At 52.2% G+C, this 18,432-nt stretch overlaps 1 protein-coding gene across 1 annotated transcript in view; it reads right to left on the bottom strand.

The window, feature by feature from the left end:
* SKOR2 (SKI family transcriptional corepressor 2) overlaps positions 1-1,472 on the bottom strand; it is a gene marked incomplete at both ends in the record, with an annotated part of 23,520 nt that extends 22,048 nt beyond the window's left edge. Inside the window, one exon of the mRNA XM_084224987.1 lies at positions 1-1,472. This exon is cut by the window's left edge and continues 733 nt beyond it. Within this exon, the coding sequence (XP_084081113.1) occupies positions 1-1,472 (1,472 nt within the window).
* Between the last annotated feature and the right edge of the window lie 16,960 nt (positions 1,473-18,432).

Here is an 18,432-nt window from a genome sequence, read left to right as displayed (position 1 = left end):
AACAGCGGGTCCCGGGCGGCGGCGGCGGCGGCGGGCGCCGACGGGGGGGCGGCGGCGGGCGGTGTCCCCAGCCCCGCCGGCCCCGTCCCCAGCCCCGCCGGCCCCGCCTCGCCGCCGGGCTCCGACAGGTCCAGGAAAGCCTGGCGCAGCAGGCCCGCCCCGTCTCCCCCCAGCGAGCATCCCAGGGCGCCGGGGGGCTGCGGCGGCGGCTGCAGGTAGGTGGGTACCGGCAGCCCGCCCGGGGTGCGCGGCGGCCAAAACATGCAGAATGGAGGGTAGAAGGCGGCGTCCTTCCTGCCCGGCCAGAAGAGCCCCGAGAGCCCGCCGCCCGCCGCCGCCGCCCCGCCGGCCTTGTGCGCGGCCGCCCCGCCGAGGGCATCGCCGCCGCCGCCCTCCTCCTTCTTGTGGCAGAGCCCGAAGGCGGCGGCGGGGAAGCCGTAGGGATGCGGGAAGAGCCCGCCGCAGCCGGGGAACTTCTGGAGCATGCCGCCGAAGGAGCCCTTGCTGGGCACCGGGATGACGGGGTAGCTCCGCGGGCTTTTGCCGCCGTGCGCCGCCGCCACCGCCTCCTGCAGCTCCTCGTCCTCCTCGAAGCGCGGCCGTTTCTGGTGCAGGTCGGGCGGCGCGGCCAGGAGGTGCGGGCTCAGCAGCCCGCCGCCCACCACCGCCGCCGCCTTCACCGAGCCCAGCGGGTGGCAGGCGGCGGGCGCGGCGGCGGCGGGGGCCGGCGGGGCGGGCGGCAGGGCGCGCTTGCGGCTGCCGCCGTTGAACATGGCCTTGACATCCTCCCAGGCGAAGACCAGCTCATCCTGGGGGCTCTTGTCGGTCAGCTTCAGGTGGCGGCGCCAGGAGTTGAAGTTGGCGGCGTCGGGCTGGGTGTACTTGGCGTCGGGGGTGCGGTGGGAGTGGAAGATGAACTTGTTGGGAGAGAAGTACATGCTGCAGTAGCTGCACTTGATGCACTTGGCCCGGGAGCTGTTGTAGCGGGCCGGGATGAAGCTCCCGCGGCATCCCCAGGCGCACTCGTGGGATACGTCGAAGGCGAAGTTATCCGGCAATTTGGGGGGCCGGTTCTCCCCCAGGAAGGACTTGCAGAGCCGCTCTGCCTCCCTCTTGGTGATCATGCCGCAGCGGCGGGAGGAGATGGGCATGGCCCCGGCCCGCCGCAGGATCTCCAGCTGCACCGGCGTGCACTGCACGCAGGTGATGCCCAGGGCCACCCGCCGGTTGTGGATCTCGTTGTAGCTGAAGTTTTTGAGGAGGGTGTTGGAGATCTGCGCCAGGCACAGCCGCTCCTGCCCGTCGATGACCAGGGAGACGATCGGGATGCCGTAGAGGATCACCTGCCCCACCTGGTTGGGCTTCATGGCGGCGTGGCCGGCCCTCGGCTGGTTCATGGGGTCCGGCGGGTACGCGCTGGACGGCGACGGCAGCAAGATATCGGTGGGGCCGGGCAGCGGGCTGGTCGCCATCGTCTCAGCGCCGGGGGGGCTGCTCTGCTCTAGCTGCGGGAGGGGAAGGGCACAGAGACACAGCGCCGTCAGCCGAGCGCTCACAGCGATGGGGGGTCCCCGCCGAACGCACCCCGTCCTCCCCCCGCTCCTCTGGTCTGCCGGCATGCGGAGGCGCTGCCCGTGGGGAGGTTTGCTCAGCGACCCCGACTCCCCCAAACCTCCTCAGTCCTCGCCGGGGGTGTCCCCGGAGCTGTCCGCCCCCGCGCCTCCCGGGTCTCCGACGCGCGCATCCCACCGCAGGTGTGGAGATGGCGGCACACGAGCCAACCATTCCCGTTTGGAAGAATCTACGACCCGCGGGCGCTTCCACCCCAAACACGCAGAAAGGACCCGTGTCCGTCTCCTCGCCCTGGAAACCCGCCGCCACCCGGGAGGGCTCCGCGCAGAGCCTCCGCGGGCACGCGGCGACCGAGGAGCGCTCCCCTCTCCTCTCGCTCCGCGACGGGGAAAGCCACGGAAGAGGAACAAAAACCCCCCAAAGTTTCGGTGCTCCCCGCGGCTGCCCGGGCATCCTCCCCGCCCGGCGCCCGTTACCTCCGCGGCCGCTCTCCGGCCGTGCCGCCGCCGGACCTTCCTCCTCCTCCTCCTCCTCCTCCAGCAGCCGCCGGGAGGGAGGGAAGCGCATCCCCGCGCCCGGCGCCGCGGAGCCGCGCGGCCGGACAGAGCCCCCCGCCCCCGGTGCGGCCCCCGTGGGCGCTCTGACGTCAGCGGCCCGGGGGGGCGGACGGGGCCGCTGCCACCGCACGCCCCCCCAGACGGTGGGAGGCGAGCGGGGCTGGGGGCGGCTCCCCCATCCCTCTCGTCCTCCCTCCTTCCCTTCCTCCCTCCCCGCTCCGGGAGGGGATGCGGGCGCCCCGTCGAGCCCGGCCTCCCGCCGCCGCCCCCCCGAGCGCTGCCCCGCTCCGCGCACGGTGTCCCGGGGAGAGGCCGGAACGGTGGAAGGTGGAATGCGCTTTGGCTTTTTTTTTAGCTAGCCTTTTTTCGCCTTCCTCTCTTCCCTCCGCCCCTTCACGGTCTGAGACAAATCGCTTCCAAGAAACGGAATATTCTCCTTATGTACCCCGCGTCTTTTCGGAAACGGCGTTTCTTAAGGGGTCGGGAGAAATTACAAGGTAGGGGAGAAGAAAGAGAGAAAAAGTTGATTTCTCGCCACAACCGTGTCCACACGAGCACGAGCAGCTTCTGTATCCTCACTGCCATTCCCAAATACACCGGAGTCATTCACCAGAACCACTTTCACAAGCACCCGGGCCCAGATCCTCGCTCCCACAAAGACCGATACGGCGCAAATATGTTCTGCTTGAGTTTTTTTAACTTTTCTCCCTTCCCCCCAATTGGTTTATGTCCCCAGCTAAGGAAAAAAGAAAACAAAACCCCCCAGCAAATAGGCTGCAGAACGGTGGCGGTTCTGGTTTTTTCGTCTTTTTTTTCTTTTCTTATTTTAGTGAATACAGTAAAATGTAAATTTTTTTTTTTTTTTTTTTCACCTCCAATCAACTCCAAAAGGTTGTGGGTCCCAACTGGCACTCTGCGCAGCGCTGGGAGAGGACGGGGCTACCCCGCCGCGACCCCCCCACCCCAAGGCAGAAGGCTAATACCGCTCCACGCCGCTGCTTTCCAGGAAGGAAAACTGCAGAAAACCGGCTAAACCCCGGGAAAACTAAAAGCTAATTCTTACCCAAAATGGAGAGACAACTAGACCGTCAAGTGTTTCCTAATACCCTTCTGATTTATTTTCCTTTTACAAAAATATCTGTATCTCTCCTTTTCTCTCCACGCACATGACCAGTACTTAATATTTCTGCACATTTAACTATGAAAATTTGGTGATTTCTTTTTGGTTTGCCGGTTTTTTTTTTTCCCCGGGCATCACAGATCCAGACGGAAATCTCTACACCGACCTTTCCCAGGACATCTATACTAAAGCTCACATCTTCTCTCCTCTATCTGGGTCCTCGCTAATAGTAATAATAATAATAGTAATAGTAATAGTAATAATAATAGCAGTAGTAGTATTAGTAATAATAATAATAATAATAATAATAATAATAATAATAATAATAATAATAATAATAATAATAATAATAATAATAATAATAATAATATCATCACATCTCTCCTTGTTACTTCTGTCACTTCCTATTAAACCTTGCTCTTCCCCGTGCCGCAACTGTCACAGGGAGACTTCCCCCTTTCCCCTCCCTCCTACTTTTTTCCCGATCCTCTTCTGCACGGAGCCTGCTGCTTTCGTGTGAGCAATGGCTATAAGCCTCACATTGGTGACATTTTAATCAATGCTTCCTAGCCAGACTGACATGAATTTTACACTTCAAAACTCTCCTCCGCCAGCTAATTGATTCAAATTGTTTTATTGGTTAAACCCGTGTCACACATTGTATGATCTATTACCACGCCTCGGAGAAAATCTCCCCTCCTGTCTCCGCTCCCAGGTCGGCTCCAGGAGGGACGGGGGGTTTTAGGGAGAAGCCGCCTGGTCCTGCGGATGCTCAGTGCCTCCCCTCTCCCGTGGTCACTCGGCGGCTTTTCCCCGACCACTCCTGGGAGAACCGGGGCTGGGCAACTTCGCCCCAGGCTCTGAGCCCGGCGTTGGAAGAGGACGAGAAGCGGTTGCAGGAAGCGAAAGGGATGAGAGGGTTTTGCAGAACACCTTCAGCGAAGGGAGAGGCAGAAAACTCAGGCTCGGGACAGGGTCGTCGCTAGCCAGAGATTACGTTCTATTTTGTGGTGACCAAACGAAAAGTAAAACTAAATTACCTTTCTTTTCTTTCCTTTTTTTTTTTTTTTTTTTAATTTTTTGTCACCTGCTTGGCGCTGTTGACCCCCCTTGATTCCGTTGTAAAAACCGAGTGGCTTCCTCCATTCCCTTTAAAGAGAAAACTCAAACGCACGGGTCGGGTTATCTTAGCTCCCGGAGGGAGGAGGTGCAAGGCCCACCGAATTTGGGGCAGACACTGACCCACACCAGCACCGTGGAGAAGCGGGGCAAGAATACACCGTTCCCTACTTTTTCTTACTTAAGCCTGTTGGGAAACCTCATGGGGTGGCAGGACCTCAGTACGGGCATGGCGGGGGTGGCTCGGCAGAGAAAGGCTGGGAGGCTCCCGCAGGTGTCCGCAGGAGGGCGAGGCCCGGCGGGGCTGCCCGGCCGCCGACAGCCCCACCGGGGTCTCCGCGGCTCGGATGGAGCCCGCCCTGGCCACGATGAGGGGCGGAAGGGAATCCCCGCTGGAGCTGGGGCGTCCACACTCCCCCTCACGGGTAGGTGCCGATCTGGGGGCTCCTGTCCTGATGTCGACTCCAATTTCTCCCGTTCATTTCGTTGTTTGCTGTTGCCATTTGGCTTGGAGTCACCTCTCAACAGAGGAGTGGAAAAGGTGGAGAAACTTCTCACAGAAGCCTGGAAGGGCTAAGCAGGAGTCCTGGCTCCTTTTCCCTCTTCCCTTCTCTGTCGCGATTCTGCCTCGGAGCGGGAGGCGACAGCAGCTCGTTCTGCCGCCGCGGATGGCTTCGTGCGGAAACGAGCAGCGGGGAAAAGCGGCCAAGTTTAAACCGCCCCAGCCCACCCTCATGGCCTTTATTTACTTCCAGGGCGCTTAAATATTGTAGCAGAGAGGCCACGAGAAGCAAGATAACCTTGGTGCGTTTAAAAAACCACAAAGAAAACCACCCCCAACGCGAATCCATTCCCTCCTCCCACCTCTCCACATCCCATTGAAACTTCCAGCCGTGTAAGTAGCAGACACGCAAGGTATTGTTATAAAACCTCTTCTCCTAACAAAATTTAAACAGCAAAGTTGGGGTTTGTGGTTTTTTTCTTTTTTGTTTTGGTTGTTTGTTTTTTTTTTTAATACTTTTGTGTAGATTTCCCTTCCATTGCTTGGTCTAGAGCAAAGCTCTTTTCTGAGTAGTATTTTTTTTTTTAAATCGCACTTTATTATATTAAGCAGAACGGGCATTTGGAATAGAGGTGGTCCCATCTGGAAAACCCCGGAGCTCATTTAGATCACATCACTTCGGGCTTTTGTCTCTGCTCTTGAATAACCCAGCTAGACACAACAAAAGGGTAGAGATCTCTACGTGGAGTTTTTTCAGTGGCAAAAGGACGCCTCGGAAAGATGCTTCTATATTCGTAATAACGAGGGGGGCAACAACTCAACGGGATCTTCTCTTGGCTCTCGAAAGACACCAGGAGAATTCAGGGATGGGGCATTTTTAGATAGTTTTTTACCCCACCGGGAGCTGAAAACCAGCAAACCGGCTGACGGGAAGGAACCGAGAACGGCACCTTTTGTCTGACGGAGGTCTCTTAAATTGTCAGTTTAATGTGCTCGGAGCTACCCGAACCCGAGATGGTCCTCGCCGAAGGTACGTGCAGACTTAGCCAGGAGGCGCGATACCCCGCCGGGGGAAGGCGGTCCGCCAGCCCCCCAGCATCACTCACCAGATAGAAACAGCACCTCGGAAAAAAAAAGCGATTTATCATTTTATTTTATCCTACGGGAAGGGACTGGCAGCCCGGGAGGAGATGGGCGCTCCCTAAACCTCCGTTCAGCTCTTGAAAACAGGAGGGGGATTATTTCTGTTCTGCCTGAGGATGGGGTGGCAGGGAGGAAAAGAGCTGCAAGTTTAGGTGTGCGTGAATTAACACCCCAGGGAGTGGTGGACTGGGGAGGGGGGAAGAAAGATCCCAAACGAAAAAAAAAGCCACCTCATCTATTGATTTTTTTCCCCCAAACACATAAATTAAAGAGCTCTGAACATTTGCATGAGAAACGTGCCTGCTCCGAAGTATTTAAACGAGCAACAAATTTCCACGGTGGCGAAGCAGGGCTGTGATGGGGAGCAGCGATCCCAAACTTCCGAGAGAAACGTGACGAAGAGTCATCACGTCAGTAAATAATTCAATTTTCCGTCTTTCAGAACCCAGTAACCTTGGGTGTCTTAGAAAGCAGATTGTACAAACAGGCAATTAAGATGAGCACAGAGACTTTCAGAGGAGATATAATGAACCAGCTTTAATTACTATCTTGAAATTAAAAATGTAATATACAGATTTAAATTTATTTTCACCTAAATTGTGTATAAAATTATATGGCGTTCCCCCCCCCCGCCCCCCCCCCCCCCGCTTTTCCCAGGCTAAGAAACGAATTGCCACCAAGCTTGCCACTAAAAAGTCTGAAGTACTTTCCAAACCCTGCTCCCCAGCACGCAGTAATAATGATACATTTATCATTACTGATGACCGCCCACTGGTTTATTATTGCTTTGTTGCAACTATTACAATCAAGAGATTTCTTTATTTACTGTTAACATTCACTTAAAGCTGAATGTTAATGACTCTTCTGAATTCACCGAAGACTTTTCCGTTATATTTCAGGAGTAGTTACGGTTTGGGTTTCAGAAACGGCAGAAAAGGAGGAGAGATGCTGGGGTGGTGGTTTGCTCCTGGTTTTTCTTTTCTTTCTTTTTTTTTTTTTTTTTTCCTTCTTAAAAGGCTCTTTAAGAGGATTTATCTAAGTCGGATTTTCAACAAAGAGTTGCAAAAGCCTTGGCGTAATGTACGTACTTGACTGTAGCTAATTATGAGTGTATTTTATTACAGGAGATTCATTCATTATTGATAAATGTTTGCAGTAACTTCCTGCTATGTAGAGTTGTATTTTACGAGGAATAAACAACCTATGGGGATTGGGAGGGTTTGGCTTTTACGCTTCTGCACTCTTTGACAGTTCCCATTACCCACTTCGGAGTCTGGCTTGTCACCTTCCCTCTTTCTACACCCAAAACCAACTTCTTTCCTCTTCCCCTACCGCCGCATTCCTCTCGTTCCTTTACCCCTTGCCATGATTTCAGGATTATCATTTTTAAAAAAAAGTGATTTGTATAGCATAGGATTTTACTATAGGCACTCTTCCCTAAAGCCAGGTCCATATGGATATCTCCAAAGGGTTGTACGGACCGGGATGAGCTCCCGTTTCGGGCCAGCCGATGGGCAGGAGCTGTGCAACAAGCAGGCAACACACAGGGAGGGCTTGGAGGGCGGGGAAAAGGGTTTCCCCGAGGGCTCCCCGCTTCGGCTCCAGCTCTCGGACCCCCAAAGCTTTGGAGTCGCAGCCAGTAAAAAAATACTAATTAATAATAATTTAAAATATCTATTCCCCCCCCTCCGGCTTTTAAACATCGAAGCCGCTGATTAAGCGGAGGAGACGCTCTTACAGGCTGGCGGTCGCCTCTTATCCCACGTCTCCCCAAAATCAGCAGCTTCCCAGGCAAGGAGGGTCGTTCCAGCGGGAAAAAGCCGAACTGTCTGGGGCAGAGGCGCAGCGCTGCGCTCAGCCCCGCATCCCCCCGCCCCATCCCGGTGCCGGCAGGACGCGCAGACCTGCGCGGGCGCCGGGAGCTCCGTGCGCTCCCCTCCCCAGGGCACCGGGAGGTCCCCGCTTTGGATTTGGGGACCAGCCAGCCCTGCTCGTCCTTTCCGACCTCCACGCCTGGCCCAAAGTTCACGATTTGCAAGGAAAATTAAAAACCATGTGTACGTGGAAGTACACATACGCGTAAGAGACACGGGATCGAGGGGCCGCGCGTCCGGAAGGGATGAGCGGCGCGGCTCCGAACCATCGCCCCTTCCCTCCGCGGCAGCCCAAACTTGCGGGGGGCTCCTCTCTCCCCTCGGCGCTCTCCCAGACAAATCCCACCTGGCAGCGAACAGCCGCCTTCCACTCCCCTCCCCGCGACGGCCAGCGCGACCCTGCGACCTATCGCGACAGCGAGCGACATCGCTACCTGCTCCGGGAAGGGGTGTTTACACCCAAATCAAAAGGTTTCCGCTCGCCCCACCGCGCCCCAGCCCCTCGCTCACCTGGACACCCGGGCTCCATGGGCTCTCCGGGGCTGCGGCCGGCGCGGGGCCGCTCTGGCTCCGCGGCAGCTCCGCGGCGCTCAAGTTTGGCTCCCGCGTCTGCCGCGGCGGCTGTGCCGCGGGAGGGTCGGGTCTCGGACGCCTTCTAGCAGCCAGGCAGCGCCTTGCAAGCGGTGCGGGGAAGCCGCCCCCTTCCCCGGCCCCCTCCCCTCGCTGAGGGGAGAACGGCGGCCGCCCCCGCCCCGCCGCTACCCCGGGGCAGGTCCGCCCCGACGGCTGCGGAGGATGGGAGGAGGGCACCCCCCACATTCTCCCCGCCTGGAGGGGGGGCAAGAGGGACCCTGTTGCAGAGGCGGACTCTGCTTCCCCAAGCTCCCCCCACCCCAAACTTCCCCTCTTCCCCCAAAATTTCCTTTGCCTCTTCCCTGCTTTTCCGGCAAAATTGGAATGCTGGCGAGCCCCCCGCCCCCCAAATTGTGAGTGTTTTGAGGGACAGCGGGACGGGTGTCCGCACCAGCCCTTGAGGGAAATTAAGGGGGCTGGGGAGGGGGGGGGGGCACTGCCACCTCCTCCAAGCCCTCGCACTCCCGCAGAGGCCCCGTCCCCAGCAAAACGCTTCCCGCAGATCACTCGACGTGCGGAACAAGGCGGCTGCTTAAAAACACAAAGCCGGAGCCCTAATGAGTTCAATTACAATGTGGTAAACACATTGCCTCTACGCTTTAATTAAGCCGGCTGTCCAATTTTAACTCATTAGTAATTCATTAAGAGAACAGCCTTTAGCTGGCTGCGAGGAGTTCCGAAGCCTGTGCGGTTACGCGCCGTGCACATCCCAACGTATTTGAGGATGGGAGAGTGGCGTCCGTCCGTCCTCCCCTAGGAAAGGGGACTCCTGGACCCCAAAGGGGATCACCTGTTGTCCCAGATGCTGGGGGACACGCTCGTAGGGGAAGGGCCCCCTAAGGTGTCGGGCTGGGGAGGAGGAAAGGAGTACTGAGGTTACCCGGGACCCCCCGTCCGTCTTCCCTCGGGAGAAGGGACACACTTGGGACTTCGCAGTCCCCGCGTCCCGTCTTAACAAAAACAAAACAAAAAACCAAACCAAAAACCCCCATCATAAACCGGGAGAAAGTGTTTGAAACGTATCTGGGCCAATAAACAGGTCAAATTTGCCCGAGAAGCAAATTTGGTTTGATGAGCGAACCCAGGGGTCAGCAGAGCCGGGTCTTGCCGCTCTGCCCCGCGGGGCAGGAGGGGAGCCTGGGAACCGGGGCGCTGCGAGGTGCCGGCAGTGGGCGTCGGAGGTGTCCCCCAAAATACCCGCGTCGGAGCTCCCCGAGGCCCGCGGGGGCTCACCCCGCTCCGCGGCGCCCTGCGCGTCTCTCCGCGCCTCTCCGCTCGATGCGGCGGCTGCTGCGGGGGCAACGCCGCAAAACGGGCTGGGCGAGCCCGCCTTTCCCTTCGCTTTCCTTCTGCGGAGCGGCGAGCCGCAGCGTCCCGCATGTCCCGAGCATGACGGTGGCGGTGCAGGGATTTAGGGTTTCCCGCTGCAGATGCTGCCCCGTTAAGGATTAAAACATTTCCCCTTCAAATTGCAGTGCTTGGGGCGGCTCTGAGGCGGTCCGGGCTGGACATCCCCAAACCTTCCCCAAATTCCATCCCACTAGAATCGCCGCTTTTGAAGTGTTTGCGTTATGAGCATAGTTACCATTTTAGCGCAGCTCCAACAGGCTGGAGGTTGCAGTTATTTTTCTAGATCTATTGAAAGTTTCTTTTCCTTTCTTTCTTTAATTTTAGCTATCTTTGACATTTGAAATCTGAATGTGCAAAAGTATTCAGCAGACAGGAGGAGATTTGGTTTCACCCCCCTTCACTACTGCCAGGTGCTTCAGAGAAACACACAAGACTACAAAAAAATCTTTCAGAATTAAGTTTGGGTGGGTTGTTTGTTGTTTGGGGTTTCATTTGTTTATTTGTTTGCTTGACCACAGACATTTATCTGATCCCAGACAGATTCAGAAGTCTTCATTTTTTCTTGCCTCTCTCCTTGGCCAGGCTCCTTGCAGTGTCCCTAGCCTCGCACGGGCACTTGTCACCTCTGCTGTCCCCCCTGCCCAAGCTCGGCTCCAGCTCAGTAGAAAGAAGCAGGTTCAGGACTGCCGAGCTACCAAGCAGCAAAAGGGGGGCTTCAAACTCCAGATCTGAGTTGTAAACGACTAAATCCCTTCTGAAGAAGCCTTTAGGCAGACATCTCAAGAAGAAGCCCTTAATAAGAGTCGTCTCCTTTGGGGAGTAGATTGGGAGCAGTTATCTCTTTAAAGCAGTTTTTCCTTTTTCACATCGCGGGCCCTCTCTGCCATAGTCTTGATTTTCATTTGGCTCCAGGCTTGCAAAATCGGATTGTCTGGAATTAAGAGATTTGAATATTGCTCCTCTTGATGTCAAAGAATTTTTTTTCCCCACCAAGAAGGAATATCATACATGCAGGATCAAGCCCCAGTGGAAGGCAAGTCTGTGGGCACCCTACTCAGGGCTCAAAAGCAGAGATATTTAACCTGTTGCTGTGTTGCCTTTGTCACCTTATTTTTATCATCAGATCTTTAAAAAAATTGCCCCAAAAGCTAAAAGAATATTGCTTGTCTATTTCCAGAAACCTCTTCCACTGCTTTGTCTTGACTAGTAAAGCACTGGCTTCTGGACACCCAGGGGACAATCTTCCTCCAGAGCCTCCTAGTATAAATCTAAAAATAATCTTGAAGCCAGTGGGCTACAATTCATTTTATTACCCCAGTGCTAATCTAGAATAGGTACATAAAAACTGTTAGGACAATTAATCTGAATTAATTTCCAAAGTGAATTAAATTAAATTGAATGAAGACCACCTGAATTCTGAATAAGAACAACCTTCACAGGGGTTTCACGCAGTTTAATTAATCCACTTTTAAATTCTCACCTTCAGCTAATTTGGGTTATTTTCCTGCGTGTCCCCACGCAGGCAAAATCTTAGAGGTAAACGTGGCTCAGGGGAATTCCTCTGGATTTACCCAGATGTAATTTAGAACAGAAACGTATCCTCTAATACTCTTTGACCACGGCACAGAAATGAGAGCTATATAAATTGTGCTGCTGCATGGAGCTCAGCTTTGTGAAGGAAACCCTTCCCAAAAGTTGTTTTTGTTTTTTTTTTTTTTTAATTGTTTTTCTCTCTTCTTTCTCCCTGTACCTCTGTGTGTACAAACACAGGTACATGCGTGTGCAGACATGCACATTATGGATGTGTGCTCTATTTGACTTTGCTCTATTTGTTTAATCCATTAAAGCTTCTCCTCTGTGCACCTGGGACTCCCATTGAAGTTAAACTGGGAGCTGAAGAAACAGCAGGATCAGCTGGCTGGGAGACAGCTCAGCGCTGCTCCTTCACAGCTGAAATAGGACGGCAAACCCAAAACCCACAGCCACTCAGGGCCCAGCAATCTAGGACAAATTTACAAAAGCAAGGTTGTCTTTGAAGGAGCAAAGCCCCTTCTACTGCCTGAGGAGGTGTCATCATCTTTACAAGGGTTGTAGGTGCAAGTGGTGCTGTTGTGGTATTTATCACAACACTGCAATATTGCTGAGCTGTAATGGTCCTCCACTTTCGGTGGTGCTTGGTCAATTGAGGAGAGCAACTGGGGCTGGCACAGGAAGGACTAAATTTTCTCCTCCCAGAAAGCCACTTCAAACAGCTGACCTGTTATTTCAGCATATGAGGTAACTATAACCAGGTTCCTGCTTTTTTTTAAACAGGCACGTGGTATATAATTACCTTATATGCCCTGGAAAATCAAGGGAATTTTTTTTCCTTCTGAAGTCAGTGGCTGTAGGACTCAAGGGTTAGAGCTCCCTAAATTGCATTTCATGAGCAATACCATAGAGCCATGGAATGGTTTGGTTTGGAAAGGACCTGGAAGACCACCTATTTCTAGCCCCTCTGAGATGGGCAGGGACATCACAAGTGGCTCCCTGGCGCCTCTCAGGTGAGATTCCCCAGGTCAGAGCAGCCTTCTCCCAGCAGATACTTGTGCCAAACGTCCCAGATTGTCACAATAACAGAATCTCTGAAATAACTCCTCAAATAAGCATATCAATGGGGTAAGGCATAGCAGTGTGATCATGCCAGAGCACAGCCAGAAACCTGGAATTTGATTCTTTGGCACAATGAATTACAGCGTGACCTTGCAGAGAGCCATTTATAGACCAACATTTTAAAGATAAGCTCTCAAATAAGAGTGCCCTGTGAGTAATCTGGTGTGCTGCTCATCTGTCCAGACTGAGCATTTCTGAAAATCAATCTCCTTTGGATTGGGATTTCTCAGTTGACATTCCTAAGTTGGAAAAATACGACCTCTTCTTCAAGCCTCAATTTATGCACCTGGAAAGGATGTGAATGTGTTTAGGGAACGGCATTCATCTACCAGCATCTCAGAGAGGTTTTATGAAATGTAGTTGAGTTAAAAACTCAAACCTACCCTAGTCTTCCTTCTCACTTTTGCATAATACAGTGGAAAATAAATAAATAACCACACAGCATAGCTAAAAACATCTCTGAAAAGCTGCATAAAATGAAAGATTCCCAAGAATTTAGAAATTGTGGAGTAAGTTCACAGTTTCATTCAGGTATTTCCAGACTCATAAGGACAGGAGATTTTTGCCAGTCTTTCCCCCTTGCCATCCAAATTTTAATTTCATGCACCATAAGATCAATCCACCTTCTGACACATTCCTTGTGTAAATTTGGCTGCATTTTGGAAAAATTCAGGGCCAGGTTGGATGAGGCTTTGAGCAACCTGGTCTAGTGGGAGGTGTCCCTGCTGATGGCAGGGGTTGAAATGAGATGGTCTTTAATGCCTCTTTCAACCCAGACTGTTCTATGATGCAAAGGAAAATGCTCCTACCAGTTTGTCAAATTTAATAATGTTGCAACAACCCAGTGGAGTCAATCTTTACAATGGACACAGGAGATTTTCAAAACAGGCAGCGGAAAATTTCATGGCACCTACATCTGACACAAAAGGTGAGGATACGGCCTCAGGTTGTTCCAGGGGAGGTTCAGATGGGATGTCAGGGAAAATTCCTTCATGGAAAGTGTTGTCCAGCCCCACAGGCTGCCCAGGGCAGTGGTGGAATCCCCATCCCTGGGGTGACTGGCCCTTGGGGACATGATTAATGGTGAGCTTGGCAGTGCTGGGGGAATGGTTGGACTTGATGAACTCAGAGATCTTTTTCAACACAAACGATTCTGTCCTTCTCCTGCCTGATGCTCCCACCACCCCCTGCTGGGTTGGGACCACTCACTCAGGCAAGCTGATGGCTTCTGCCTTGACATCAGCTCACTTAATCACCTCTACTCCTGCCTTGCCAATTCTTTTGCTGTTGCCAACCCCATAATCATAATTTTGGCATTTCCAGAGCCCAAGACTTCACTGATGTAATAGAATTTTCAAGGGTTAGTGAGTTTTCAGCAGTATCAGAAACAGTTTCATTCCCTTTCCTCGTGTCCTGCCTACTTTTTCAGCTCCCTCACTATGGGTCAGCTTCCTTTTATTTGTGATAACCTCTCTGCCTGCAGGGTCGCCCTGCAGCCTCAAATAGTGAAATGCTGCTCAGAAAATGAAATTTTCTACCTCCACAAGAGGAGTGTTCCTCATCCCAACAGAAAAATACTGAAGAGAGGCTTAAAAATATCTTCAGCTGATTTTGACATCAGGAAACAAAACAAAACAAAAAAACCAAGGATTTGACCCTAGCATAAACTTGTGGGTAAGTTCCTTTATTAGGTACCTTAAGAAAGGACTTTTATTTCACAGCAATGCTAACACACTTTCATGAGCTGATGTTTAGAAATCGAGCAAGCACAAATCTAATTTCGAAGCAGCACCACTGTAGATTAGTTTGGTGCAGAAATTAAAGTCTTTCCTATCTGCTTTCAGTCATGATTGTTAATTAATTGGTAGGTAATCAACACACAGTTTTGCAAGAGTAGAAACATGAGGATATCATGGACAAGCTTTCTTGGTGTTGTGTTATTAAGTCACAGTCCAATTTTCAGGGAAAAAACCCTGCAGAGAAGACATGAGAGGCATTTCTGAAGAGGCCTGTGAGCCACCTGCAGCCCAGCTGCTTTTTGTGCCTCGCCGTGCTCTCCTTTGGGGCCTGACCTTGCTGGTTTAATTCTCTCACCAAGATGAAAAGTTGAAGTCCTTGGTCAGGCTTGGGGTGCACACCAGACCTGCAGGACAGCTCGATTAAATTCCTGTCTTTGCTACCAGCTGCTGCTCGTGGCTGTGTGTGAGCTGTGCAAGAGGTTTTGTCTCTTTTTATGAATTCATAGAATCACAGAATGTTTTGGGTTGGATGGGACCTTCATAATCATCCCATCCCACCCCCTGCCATGGGCAGGGACACCTCCCACTGTCCCAGGCTGCTCCAAGCCCTGTCCAGCCTGGCCTTGGACACTGCCAGGGATCCAGGGACAGCCACAGCTGCTCTGGGCACCCTGGGCCAGGGCCTGCCCACCCTCCCAGCCAGCAATTCCTCATTCCCAATGCCCAATCTAAACCTACTTCCTTTCAGTTTAAAATTATTCCTACTTGCCCAGCCAGCTTCTTCCCAGGACAAAAGTTAAGTGCCCACAATTCATCACTGTAAGGCTTAAGGAGGCATCTCTGGTGCTGGATGAGGTAACCAGACCTGCCCATGAATAAATTTGGGGGATATGTATTAATCCATAGAACAAATGCTCAAGAGGATCTTTAGAAATATTATAACAATTTTGGAGGATCAGTGCCTTAATTCCACCCCACTGCAGCCGCACTAAGTGCCCTGACAAGTGGGTAACCAATTAATAGTGATTATAAACAATCAGAAAGTGCAATAAAAGTTACTGGGGCACTGGGATGCGGTGAGAGTAGAGGTGCATGGACCACACACTGTGCTTTCACCCCATGAATTCCTGTCTCAGGAAATAAACTCCAGATACTACACGGCACCCCTGCGCACCAAACCCACCACTCCTGAGCTCTCTGCCAAGTCCCATTTCAGCTGCAGGTGAGGCAGACACGTGTCCCCCTCAGGGAGGCAGGACAGGTGAGTGCCAGTCCCACGGGGACAATCTCCTGGACATGCAGTCAGCCTCCTCTTGCTTGAGGGGGTGTCATTTTCCCCAGCCTCATTAACTGAAGCAGCACTATAAATGTCTGGCTGAGTTTTAGGAAGGGAGGAGTTAGAGCATCTACTTTGCCTATTTATATTCGCTGCTGCCAAAGGAACTGAAAGGCCATTAGCAACCCTGCTGGTCTTTCAGCACTGGAACTAAACACCTTTAGCCCCAGAGGGCTTCACAGCAGTAGGAAAAACCTCACGCTTGTAAGGTCTCCAGCCCTTTATTACTTTTTTCCATCATGATTACCTTGGCTCCAGAAAGTTTTAATACCGTTCAAAATGCAATCCAGTTTTATTGACATCTCCAGTTTTGCCAAACAGTTAAACTGAAGCAGACGGCATGAATTTCAGTCAATCAATATTCATTTAGAACTGGACACCCATATGTAAGCGTACTCTCTCCTTGGCAATGAGTAGGGAGGCTAAACAATCAATCCACACTTGTATTTAAACTCGGCGACTGCATTTTCAAAAACCCCCACATAAGGCAAAATTGAATGGTTGAATAAGGCAACATGTGATTTCTGTTATGTTATTATTAATAATTAATAATTCACTTAATAACACAGCGGGAGCCTAATCCAAAACCCACTGATGTCAATAGATTTCTTTCCAGGGTACTCAGTAGCACAAAGCAGACACAAAAGCTCAGGTTTTTAACAGCATTTAAGCACCTACATCCTGTGCTGGACTCAGACACCTTCTGCTTCACGGCCTCTGGGCTCAGAACAAGGCAGGGAAGTGGTGGTGATATGGAACAGTGAATAATGGAGTGTGCTGGATGTATGGTGAGTAACAGAGGGAGGATCAAGAGCTGTCCAGGGCAGGGCTAGATTTGAATTTTGGCCTTACAGCACTGGTTGAATATGCCCACCTTTTCTGTTATGGGTATAAACCAAGTAAGACTGACATTTATTCTGTTGTATGTCAACCAAACAAGCAGATTGCATCCATTATGGACAGCCTGGCACAGCTGGGGCTGCTCACCTGCACAAGAGAAGGCTCCAGGGACACCTCAGAGCCCCTGCCAGGGCCTCAAGGGGCTCCAGGAGAGCTGCACAGGGACTGGGCACAAGGCAGGGAGGGACAGCAGCCAGGGAATGGCTTCCCAGGGCCAGAGGGCAGGGACAGATGGGATATTGGGAATGAGGAATTGCTGGCTGGGAGGGTGGGCAGGCCCTGGCCCAGGGTGCCCAGAGCAGCTGTGGCTGCCCCTGGATCCCTGGCAGTGTCCAAGGCCAGGCTGGACAGGGCTTGGAGCAGCCTGGGACAGTGAAAGGTGTCCCTGCCCATGGCAGGGGATGGAACAAGACGGTCTTGAAGGTCCCTTGCAGCCCAAACCATTTTGGGATTAACAGCTGCCATACATTATCTGCATCCCTGCTTTAGGCTCTGTCTGTGTGCAGAGTCTGACGTGCAAAAGGTAAGAAGATCCAGGAAACAGCAAGCTGTTAAGTTTACTTAAAACTTTCCCTGGCCTTTTCCTGGCTGCCATCAACATCTTTAGGGCGACTTCTGAGAAGTGCTGCGGCAGCCAGACACCCAGGCCTTGGACATCTGGACCTTAGAGCAAATATTACAGCTGTTGTCATTACCATTTTTGCCTCCCTAATTAACCAGTTGGGCACTTGCCAGCTCTTTCTCTCTGCATTGCAAGGATTGTTTCCATTGGGTTTAGGCAGACAGTCTTACTTTAAGATCCCTATTGATCAGCTGCCATTCTCACATGGTTAAAGCACTCCTCTTGGGGAACTCTCCAGTGTTTTAAGTGCACACAGTTACTCTCATGACTGGCTTGTAAACAGGTTTTAATGGGGCTATTAGTGTAAAAGGACAGGAAACTTTCAAAAACAGCCTTTTAAATATTCATGAAGATGTTTAATCTGGTGCTTAATCACCACTGTTTGCATATCAGAAAAGAGGGGGGCAGCAGTGCCTCGCTGTTAACTTCAACAGGACATTAATAAACGCTCTTAGACCCACGATTAATGCCCAAATGGCAGCCAAACTCTTTAGGAAGCACTCCCCACCTGCTGCAGAAGAGCTTCCCAAAACTGGTGTCCTAGGAGAGTTTTAGCTCCCAGGAGAGGAGGTTCAGGGCCAGGCTCTGCTCTTGCTCAAGCCAAGCCTGGCTTGACCTACACCTTCTGCACGTGTCCCATTGGGTCACAGGGGCATCAGAGTGGACTTTTCTGCCTGAGTGGAGGGTTCAGAGCGCCAGGGGATCCCCCCAAAGGTGGGATGTGCTGTGTCCTGTGTCTGTCCCTCTCTGGGGCTGGATAGGCCCTCCAGGAGATGCCAGTGTCTCCCCAGTCCCAGCAATGGGCTCATTCACTCATGGTTTCCTTCCAGCAAAGCTCTGTCTCGGGCTTTCAGCTGGTTTATACTGACTGAATTGGTGCAAGGGCATGAAAGACTCCCTGTTTAACTGGTTTAAGCAGTGATTTTATCCCAGTGTCCCATCCTCTGTAACTCCTACTGACCTTTCCTGGCCATTCAGTTGGTCACACCTATTCACACTCCCTGCTCTGAACCACCCCAGGAGCCACACGGCTTGGGTAAAGGCAGAGTGAGCTAAACACAGAATTTCAGCTCCTGTGTTGCTTTGGGTGTGGATTTTAGCCACTTCTTTGGCAATTTTTGTAACACAAGTTGTATTTTCATTTAAAAAGTAAAGGCGGAAAGGATAGTATTTCCCCGGTGGGAGAGACTTCATGCAATTTTAAAAACGTGCATTATTTAATCCAGCAGGCATTAAGATGCCTTGAGCTGTTAACACCTGTTGTGGAAATCCATAATACACGGGCTTAAAAAACCAACAACCCTGAGAGACCC

Source organism: Fringilla coelebs (genome assembly GCF_963513975.1).
Source record: "Fringilla coelebs genome assembly, chromosome: Z".
NCBI classification, from domain to species: Eukaryota; Metazoa; Chordata; class Aves; order Passeriformes; family Fringillidae; genus Fringilla; species Fringilla coelebs.
Note: the sequence above shows the minus strand (reverse complement) of the source record. Positions and strands in the feature narration are given on the sequence as shown.